This window comes from Aplysia californica, unplaced genomic scaffold, assembly GCF_000002075.1.
Source record: "Aplysia californica isolate F4 #8 unplaced genomic scaffold, AplCal3.0 scaffold00385, whole genome shotgun sequence".
NCBI lineage: Eukaryota > Metazoa > Mollusca > Gastropoda > Aplysiida > Aplysiidae > Aplysia > Aplysia californica.
In genome coordinates, this window is record NW_004797655.1 from 700551 (window position 1) to 711909 (window position 11359).

The 11359-nt window shown below is 44.2% G+C and overlaps 2 protein-coding genes across 2 annotated transcripts in view; one reads left to right on the plus strand and one right to left on the minus strand.

Annotated features, from left to right (window-relative positions):
* The window catches only part of LOC101863599, a gene marked incomplete in the record, with an annotated part of 85375 nt that overhangs the window by 51509 nt on the left and 22507 nt on the right, over window positions 1-11359 (minus strand).
* LOC101862430 (allatostatin-A receptor) lies at window positions 3175-6854 on the plus strand. Its single transcript, XM_005103662.2, has 2 exons — window positions 3175-3610; window positions 4901-6854. The coding sequence occupies exons 1-2, from the start codon at window positions 3296-3298 to the stop codon at window positions 6020-6022; spliced, it is 1437 nt and encodes a 478-aa protein (XP_005103719.1). The 5' UTR covers window positions 3175-3295; the 3' UTR covers window positions 6023-6854.

The following is an 11359-nucleotide window of genomic DNA, read 5'->3' on the forward strand; positions in this document are numbered from 1 at the left end:
TGTGTTGATGTGTGTGTGTGTTGATGTATGTGTGTGTTTGTGTACGTGTTGAGAGAGAGAAAGAGGGGGGAACATAGTGTGTGATCAGTAAGTGCGGAAGTGTGTGGGGCAGGAAGTTCTGGGGGTGGGGGTGAAGAACTGAACACAACACGAAAGACATCGACTTCTGGTGGAACGGTCGGAGACTAACGGAAAAGGAAAGCACTATTCCCAGCGACTCTGGGAAAAAGCCCAGAAACTATTCTCAGTGACACTGAGAACAGACAGGCCCATTAGATCTATTGTTCCCACACTGATGTACATGGGTACGATGGTGATGGGTTACTAAATACTAGACTAGACTGTATCTAATGTAGATCTAGATTTTAGATCTATCTAAACTAAAATAGATTCTGGTATGAGTGGAAGAATTTGTTTAAGAAAAGGAATGGTCATTCTATGCTTGCTTGTTATTCAGTCGTAATTTAAATGTACGTGTAGATGTAGGTCTAGGTCTACATACGGATTTTGGAGACCACGGTAAAGGACAGGTAGAAATCCTTCCCGATTCTTCTTCCTTCTAGTTCTAGATCTAGATCTAGATCTATACCATGGTCAAGTCTAAGCAGTAAGTAAGAAAAGAGAACAAAAGTACTGAACTGAAGAGAGAAGAGAGTCAACAGTGCAAAGACTTCTGATTTTTCTATGAAAAAGAGTTCCGTTGTTACTGGGAATAGTTTCTGTACCTATCCCCAGTGTCACTGGGAATACTCACTTCCAAAATTAATGTGCAGTAGTCTGGGTCACTTGAGACGAGGCAATATAATCTACGCTCTAAGAACGCCACAGATCAAGAAACCCAACCGCATGAAAAACGGGCATTCTCAATCAACTCCATCTGAGCTGCAATAATAGTTATTGCTGCGAGCGTTTGGTTTGTTAGCGCGATAACAGACACATGAAACCACGATCAGATTAGGATCAAGATAAGCATGAGGAGAAAAAACAAACCCATCAACCCAACTAAACAACAAAACATCAACAACAAAGAAACGGTATGGGCAAACCACACAAACAACCTAACACGTCACTCATGACAACGCGCTTTGTTTGGGTTGTTTGAGTAACGAGAAGGACATCGACACATTACCGGTCATGTAGTGCTGGGGAAAGGTAAGACAGACACACAGACAGACAGTTTAGTTTTAGTTAAAGTTTTACGGCACTTGCAACACGACAAGGTCATATAAGTGCCGAAGATTAGAGGCGTTACGAGAGGGTAGCAAACACAGAAAAGAAGTAGGAGAGATCAAGACGATAGATGTTTGATTGGAAAGAAGGAGCAAACCACACCAGAGCACCCGCCAACCACCCGCACAGACAGACAGAAACAAGAAAGCGATAGTAAAGAAGTAGGACCCACCAGTGGAGCCCTCCAAAGAAGTAGGACCCACCAGTGGAGCCCTCCAACCACCCACGACAACGTGCTGATACGGTACAAATATCGTCACAATCCTGGTAGTGAAGGGCAAAGAACGAGCACAAAAGGCAACCCCCCCCCGGACACACACACACACACACACACACACACACACACACACACACACATCGCACTTAATAATAATAATAATAATAACAACAACAAAAATAATAATAATAATAACAATAATAATAATAATAACAATAATAATAATAATATACCACTTACACTGCACATCACCATCTTCTAAAAACACCCAATACGCAGTACGTTCAAAAACATTATATCAAATTTTACTTGGCAGATGTCCACGTAGAATATAATATTATGACAATAAACGGGCAGGGAGAAAAAGACATGGAGGAAAAAAAGACACGGGGGAAAAAAGAGCAACGTTGCTATCGACGGTAAATGAAGAATTTTAAAAAAGCGGCCAGACCACAGGCTAAAAACGGTACAGAAATTCGATCAACTCAGGAAAGACCTCCCCGTACACTGCCGGGTTCATCAGTAGAATCAGATAGTTTCTGGTATAATAATACGCCAGCCAAAGCGTGAAATGACAACGTCAAAGCCAACACGCGGAAGCCCACTAATTTTACGATTGACTTTTCATTAGACTTGCAGCTGGAAGAAAGAAACAAACAAACATACCCAAAGAAAAAAACAACCCAAATGAAATAACCCCAGTTAGTTCAAAAAGCTCTATGACTGTGTATTACTTTTGCTTAAAAAAAAACCCCTAATAACCCCCCCCCCCCAAACTAACAGCAAAAAGGGCGCGTGTAAAAAATCAGGCATAGAAAAATGTTTGAGATTTCTGCCCTCAGATGCTGACCTAGACTCTTCCATTATTTAATTCTTTCTTCTTTTTTTTCTTTTCTTTTGTTCCAGATCGACGCCTTTTAGTCTTATTAATTTGCTCAATGTTAGTCTATGCCCCACAGCATGAATACTACCGTAGCAACTTGTTTTTATGTTATTTTTTTTCTTGCGATATATTTTAAGCATTAAACACTTCTGAAAATTCTCCGGATGAGTTTTCCATTCTTGTTGGGGTACTTTAAGAATAAATCCTACTGAAACAGCTTCGGATGATTTTTTTCATTCCTTTCGATAAATAAATATATATGCTTTATGTTCTTTTTATTTGAAGTAATGCAGCAGATTAAAAAAAGAGTGCCTAATTTTTTTCTTCTTTTCCACAGGCAAAATCTGCAGCTTACATCATAGTATTCTATTCCGTCAGCCTGCTATTCAAGTGCTCAGGTCTACAGACTTCGGCAAGGATCGTACAATTCAGTCTTTGCCCTGACCTCGCAAACCCCGCGCACGAGCTCGCAAACTCTGTCTCTGATCAGCAAAACACGCACATGGCACCATAAGCCACGCCCACAATCTCACAAACGGTGTCGACGGGCCCTTAGACCCCGCCCACGAGCTCCCAAACAACCCTAACCCTAACCCCAGGAAATAAAAACGACGCTTTACGCCCAAACACACACACACACACACACACACACACACACACACACACACACACACACACACACACACACACACACACACACACACATACACACACACACACGCGCGCACGCACACACACAAACAGGGATAGATAGATAGATAGATAGATAGATAGATAGATAGATAGATAGATAGATAGATAGATAGATAGATAGATAGATAGATAGATAGATAGATAGATAAAGAGAGAGAGAAGTATAGACACTCACAGACAGAGACAAAGACAATCAATCAATAAACCAATCAATCAATCAAGCAAGCAAGCAAACCAAACAACTAACCAACCCACCAACCAACCAACGAACCATGTGCACAAACAACAACCACAACAACACCACCAGCAGCACCACCGGCACGGGGTCCGCACCAGACTTCCAGCTCTCCCACGACCTGCGTGTGGTGCACGCCGTCTGCGCCTCGGCGCTCGCACTCCTGGGCACCACGGGAAACCTCGTCTCCGCCTACCTCATCTGCAAGGAGGGCCTGTGCACGCGCTCGCCTGCCATGATGCTCATCCTGAACCTGTGTCTGGCCAACCTGGTGAGCACCACGATAGCCCTGCCCATGATCGCGCTCAACACCATGAGCGACGGGTGGATCTACGGAGACATCGTCTGCAAGGTACGGATCTAAAGTAGCTATTTATTATTTATTTATTATCTTTGGCGAGCCGCTCACAGCAGCTTGCAGTCGGAACAGCTGTACCGGTGAGCCGCTGGGTGCGGGTTGGGCACATTCCTTTACGACGACTTCGACGTTATAATAATTTTCGGCAATAAGCAGGCCTCATTTATCGTGAGTATTTTTTATTAGATTAAGAACTACCAAAAACAGGTTTATTTGTTTTGGTTTAGAGACCAATTTAGTGACCTAAATATATAATATGTCAAATGTAGGTTTGGTACCAAATGAGGGCTCCGGCATAGAGAGGGAAAACGCCCCCCAGAGAGAGAGAGAGAAAGCTTGCTTGTTTGTTTTGTTTGAGTAAAAGAGAAGCACATTGATACAATTACGGTCGTTTAGCGCTGAGAAACAGAGAAACAGACACACAGACACAACAGAGGGAAAGTAAAGAAGTAAAACCTACCAGTGGCGCCCTCCAACCACCCGCACTGGTCGAGGTATGTGTATTGTACGTGTATCCGGGTAAACGTCCCTCTAAACACTCTCATGTTACTTAATACTGGCAGCTTATTGCATAACGGATTGGGTTGATTAATGGCGGCTTCAGTTCACATTACGAACAGACCCCTCCCAAGCTGGGTCAAAATTGACAAACAACGGAAAACTTGGATCGGCGCGCGGTGTTATAGTATACAAAAACTTACCACTCACAACACAGCCTTCCTACTATCAAACATCTATCGTCCTTATCTCATCTATGGTACGTAACTTTATAATTTGTAATGATTTCTTTTCTTCCTAATATGCCAGCTTCTCACTCGCCTTCCCCACCAAACACACCTTTATTCCCTCCCCCCTCCTCCGATTTATTCGGCTATGTCCAGCATAGAGGCTATAATATACTCTATTCTGTCGATGAATGTTACAGCCCACTTTATCTAGTTTTTGTAAGACAAGGCACGAACTCGACAATGAATGAAAGAAGACTTGCTTACTAAGGAAAGAGAGTTCCAAATATGGGGTTTAAAGTTACTTTTACCAAAAGGGCAAATGTCTACAATTACTTGTATTCCTCTGCGATTACTATCTATTTATTTATTTATTTAAATACATTCTTTTATCATTTTATTTATTAATTTATCATTTGATTTATGTCTTATTCATTTATTATCTTATATTTATTTACATATATTTCATTTATTTATAATTTTATTTATTATTCATTATTTCTAAATCATTTAAATAATTACTGAATGTATTTTAAATTTCTCTGCGGCTCTTCCCCAGCTGTTCGGGTACGTGGTGTACGTGGCCATCACGGCGGAGGTGCTGATCCTGTTCAACGTGACGCTGAGCCAGTACCTGATCGTGGTGCACCACGTCACCGACCGGGACATCCTGGGCCGGAACCGGCGCCGCAACCTCTTCCTCATCCTCATTTTCCCCTGGGTCCTGGGCCTGGCCGCCTACAGCCTGCCGCTCGCCCAGGTGTGGGACGAGTTCGGGTTCGAGCCGTACCGCGGCTACTGCACGCTGCTGAACCCCGACGGCCTTACCGGGATTCGGTCGGTGTTGGCCGTGCTGGTGATCGTGATGATGGTGGTAGAGTGCTGCTACTGCTACCCGGCCATCTTCTGGGTGCAGTACCGCTCGCACAGGAAGACGGCCACGTCTGTGCTGGAGGCGGCCAACACTTGGCGGGGGAGGCGGCGCCACGCGCAGGTGGTCAAGATGATCATGGCGATCATCGCCAACTTCGCGTTGACCTACGTCCCGCTGCTGGTGATCTCCGTGACGGACCCGTGCCTGGAGAGGGTGAGCCCAACGATCTTCACGGTGGTTCTCTACGTCTCCTGGTCGCACACGGCCAGCAACCCGCTCATCTACGCCCTGCTGCACCACCGCATCAACGCCCTGTGGAGGAAGCACGTGCTGCTCTCCAGCTGCTGCCGTGGCGGTCGTGGCCGCGGGAAGAAGGCCGTGGGAGCGGGTCTGGCCGTGTTGGAGAACATGACCGCGGCCATTCTCAAGCGGCGCACGCCACAACCCTCCGGGGAGGACTCCAACGACGTGCACACCGAGATGTTCGCGGAGGAGGAGGAGGAGGAGACGGAGAGGGAGAGGGAGAGGGAAAGGGAAAGGGAGAAGAAGGGGAGGATTATAGGAGTAGGAGAGGACAAGAAGGAGAGAATATTCGAAGGGAGAGCTAAAGGAGTGGGCGAGATGGAGAGAATGTTAGGAGCAAGAGGGGGAAAGGATGAAATGGATAAAATATTACGAGGAGAAGGAAAGGGAGGAGAGGACAAGAAAGAAAGAACATTACGAGAAGAAAAAGAAGGAGGAGAAGGAGGAGACGAAAAAGAAAGAATATTAGGAGGTGGAGTAAACGAGGAGGAGGTAGAGGCGTGAAAAGTATAAAAAGACAAATAAATAACGCAGAACTTGGGTTGGAAACATCTAAGACCTACCAATAGCAACCTCCAACAAACTTGCGACAGGGAGGTGATCGTAATTGTTTCACACCCCTATCCTTAAAATTTAAATAACTTCGGAGGTGGGCTTCCGACCCTGCCTGTCGGGGCCAACCCGGGCTAAAAAGGAAACAACACCTCTGCAGAAAGACAGAGACACTGGATAAAAATTTTTCCCAGTCGGACATCGAACTCCAGTCTCCTGCGTGAGAATGAGAGCGCATAACCGCTACACCACAGACGCCGGTCTACTACAGCAATCTTGAACAAAGACGGAGATACTCGACAAAGTAGAGCCATCCCCCACCCTTACCCTTCGAATTGGGAACCGAACTCACGCCTTTCGTGCGCCACGGCGTAGAGCTGAACAATGAAAGTATGTCTCCTTATGTGCGACGGTTTTCACCACCCTGGCTACTTGACCAGATAGGGTTGGTTCCTCGCACTGCTGGCTGTGTGACTAGAATGTGTTTTTAAACATTCGTATATATGCAATCATAAAGTAGCGCGTGTCTCCGAAAGACGATGTGACAGATCTCGCACCCCCACCCACCGTGCAAACTGAACAGGCGGAGGGAGACCAAAGAGCAACAAAAAGCACACTATATAACAGGATGCTAGATTAGTGGAAGGTCTACCGTGATGTTTCCGGTTTTGGTTGAAGGTCTACCACCGGAGCAGTCCGATAAGAGGTTTAGGCGAGGTTCTACCGCGGCCTTGGGACAGTCACTGGCTATCCATATTAAACATATGTTAGCGGTTGTCGTTTTTTTTTTCTTTCAGAGTGGGGGGGGGGCCCGGGGGCGGCGAGAGCGTGAGTTTGGGAGGGGGATTAAGGTAGGGGGGGGTGGCACCCCCTCCCCCTCCCTTGACTTCTTGAAAATAGTCCCGTCCGGTCAATTGCTGTAGCCACTTATTTGTCAATCATAAACTTTACCACCGCAAAACACTTTGATCTTAGCGACACCACAACATGAAGCAATCTCCACACCCACGTGGACCACTTGTAAATGCTACCACCATTGATCTAAATGCCCCCTGCGCTGTCGTTACCGGGGCCAATCGGGAGGGACTTCTTAGGCAAAATTAAGCGTGTCGTATCCCAGCAGACGGCGGTCGATTGAGCGGGACTTAATTAAGGAAGATCGCCGTAGCGCGGTAGACCTAAACGAACCCGGCACCTATAAATCTGTATGCGCCGTGTGCTCCCCAGGAAGTTGCTATTGTTTCAGAATGCTATCAGGTCTTCTGAGGTAATGATATTATTACCGATTATAAAGCGCACAGAGCTGCTGTCGAGCTGGTATTTGCACTATTGAAATGCTTAAAATATTAATTTTTTTTTATCTATGTCTATGGTGTACTTATACATCATACACACATTAAGCAGGTTTAGGTAGGCAAATCGCCTGCTACAAGCCGCATGACCCTGCAAAGTTATTGATCACAATAGGGCCTTTTTGTGTACTCATCTTTATACGAATGTGTTTTGCTCAAGGAGAATGTGTGTGAGGGATATGTTGTTAGTATTATGGAGAGAGAGAGAGAGAGAGAGAGAGAGAGAGAGAGAGAGAGAAAGAGAGAGAGGGGGGGCTGGGATGGAGAGAGTGAGAGGCAAGGTGTGAATATGCATGCGTATATATTATAACTATGTGCGTGGGTGTCTGACATATGCATATATTATATATCGAATCTCTGAAGAATGAAAGTCTCTTCTCCTTCATGCCAAATCAACTTATTTATCCATAAAACAGACCTTTGCACTGTTTTCCGTCTTTTTTTAATGTCGGTGATTTCACGCTCCCATCGACACAATTTAGATAATTTAGGAGGCGGGCGCCTGTCAGGGCCAACCCGGCATTAGAGGGATGGAACATCCCAGCAGAAAGACCGAGATACTCGATAAATAATTAATTTCTCCCCAATCGGGGAATCGAACTTGGGTCGGACCTCCTGCGTGCGACAGCCAAGTTCCCTACCGCTACACCACAGACACCGGTACCTTTGCTTTTCTCTAGACACGTTTTGTAAATGCCAGCGCCCAAAAAAAAAAGAAAAAAAAAAAGACACACACCCGATCTGAGCTTTCTCTCGCCATTGTGATATCCCCCCCCCCCCCCCAACCTCTTTCACCCTCTTCCCGTTCACCAACTCATTGTACAATTATCGTATACTGCGTCTTTATCACCAGATTCTGAATTAAGCCATGAATGCGCAAACAATAAATAAACTATGAAAAAATACTTACTTACGTTTTATAAATTTTTCGCTTAGTATGTTTTATTGGCAATGGCAAGGGAAAACATAGAAAACAGAAATACAAAGAAAGAAAGGGGAAAACAGAAAAGAAAGAAAGAAAACAGAAACAGAAAGAAAGAAAGAAAAAGAAGAAAAAAACCACTTTATGTGTCCCCATTAGTTAGGAAACCTGTTTTGAAAGGCCAATTCATGAAATCAGGTTCCGTTTAGTTTTAGTAACAGTTTTACTGCACTTGCAACACAATGAAGACATAATGGGAGCCGAGGATTAGAGGTGTTAAAAAGGAGTTACAAACACAAAAAATGAGGAGATGGGATATGGGCAAACGAAGCAGGGGTAGACCAAGCACAGGCTACAAGGAGTAAGAGCCTAAACAGACGGGAGACGGGGACAGATCAGGATAATGTAGCTTTTTTCAGAGCATCCGAGCAAAGGAATAAATGGAGAACCATGATCGCCGATGTTTATCGCAGATCTGGCACTGAAGGTGATGATGATGATGATGATGATGCTGATGATGATGATGATGATGATGATGATGATGATGATGATGATGATAATGATGATGATGATGACTAGAGATGTTACTAGTGATAAACAAACACACAAAAAAGAAGGAGAGATAAGGTCTATAGATGTCCGATAGCAAAAAAGGAGCAGACCTCACCAGAGCTCCTGCCCACCACCCACATTTCATTTTCGAACACATTAATTAATCATCACTAAAACCAGTCCCGTAAAACAAAGACAAATTGAATGGAGCTATAATACTATGAAAGACGCTGACTTGCATCTCTATGACGACGGAAACGGTAGCCATAACAGAGACTATTTGTTTCGATTTTTAAAAAAAGAATCTATTTCTTTAATAACCCTGAAAGTCCAATTGTCAGAGGTATTAAAAATAGAATAAAAATCGATTTTGCTCTTTTTGAAAACTGTACATTTACATTTCGTTCGAAATATGTTAAAATCCATTTCAGGGAAAAACAAAGGGGGCTGGGGTGGGGGTGGGTTACCTTTTACATAATAGACCACAACCAACTACGACACCCTCATGTTCGCAGTTTGCACACTTTTTCAGCAGCGCAGATGAGAATTAATACCCCCCCTCCCCACCTTCCAACCTAAGGTTTACCTTTAGTTGGGGTTTTACGTTACTTGCAACACAATAAGGTCATTTAGTTTTAGCAAAGAGTTTAGTTCAGTTTAAGTTTTAGCAAGAGTTTTACGGCACTTACAACACAATAAGGTCATATAAGTGCCGAAGATTAGAGGTGTTACAAGAGAGTAACAAACACAAAAAAGGAGGAGGGAGAAGGAAGACAGTGGTAAAGAGTCTTACGGCACTTGCACAAAAAGAAACACCAACAATAAAAAAGAGGAGAGATAAGGACGATAGACGTTTACTAGGAAGGCCACCTCTATTCGGACTCGAGTCCCAAAATGGGTTTTATCTTTTCGGACTCGGGTCCCAAAAGAAACGCTTTATGTATTCGGACTCGGCTAGTGAGTAGGTGAGTAGAATGTTACATAATAGAACTGTCGTCAGGGGATTTTAGATAAAACTAGAATTGGAACTAGAATTACTTATAAATACCAGGACTGTGAAACTGTGTCAAAAATCAAAAGACTGTACTCTCATTGCCCAATGGCAGTGTCTACGTACACAGCAACCGACAACTCTGGGTCTTTTTTTTTTGTAAGTGTTTTACGACTCTCGCAACTGCATAAGGTCATATATGCGCGCGGGACACACCTAATATTTTCAGTTGATAGAAAATTTTGAATTAGGCCCGGGTGGCGGCCGAAGCCTACTCGTATCGATTATAGACCACCAAGGAATCTTTAAACGTACGCAACTTGCACATGGAGCCCCGGAGATTTTTCGCCCTTGTCCGAGAAAGCTAGGTGTAGAGATCTTTCTTACCAGAAGATCAGGAGTGTGGCTGAAAGACAGCAGTAAGAAGGAGCCAAGGAGTAGCAGTAGAAAGGCTGCAGGAAGAGTCAGGAACCCAGAGGAGGGGGCAAAGGAGATGAGGGGATGGGGGTAGAAAGAGGAGACGAAAGCAGAAGACAGAACATTGCTAGATAGCAGGAAAGGAGGTGAAAGGAGGCAATTTTAGAGAAGAAAATGTTTCGGTCGCTAACCGGATTCGAATCCAGGACCTTTGAAAGAGAGGCGAACACCTTAAACTCTAGGCCACGTGATTCCCCTACTCAGGGTCCAGGGTCTACATACACGGTAACCAGCCCCGGGCACCACTACCAGTCAACAGCATCATTATTACTTTCACCACCACTACAGCATCATCATTACTTCCACCATCACTACAGCATCATTATTACTTCCATCACCATTTGCCTTTTACACATGTTAAATTTCATGTTGTTGTGTGTTATAGTTTTTCTGAAATTAATTTTTTTTTCCGAAATTAATTTTTTTCCCACATGGCACAAAATCGACCGCCTTGGCATTTTCCCAACCCCTCTTCCCCCAAGCAAGCCGAGAGTGCGCGATCTCATGGGTCAACATTTTTAACTTTGCCCCCGGCAAGATCTACTCAACTTGGTTGTTCTGTTCATACTAATGGTGCTGGGAAGGCCAGTTTAGATAGATCTAGTACCTGAATATTAAAGCTCATGTCTCGATTGCTATCATTATTGTCGAAATTGTTTTCATAAATGCTGGACATATTTAGGAGCAAGGGTCGGAAGTGACGTCATGCTGGACTCCATTCAGAGTCCGAATGAAATTTTTGTTTAATCAGAATGGAGTCCGAATAGTCACTTCGTGATAGGAATGAAGGAGCAAACCATGTCATAGCACCCACCAACCACCCACAAAATTTACTTTCATGGCATAGTGTACATTACCAGTAAAGTCAGAGTAAGAATTGATTCATAAGAACTGTTTTTATTAGAAACGGTAACGACATTTAGTGCCATTTTGGGTAGAAAACGGAGAACAAGATTTTGTGCGTGTGTGTGTGGGGGGGGGGTTGTTCGTTCCTT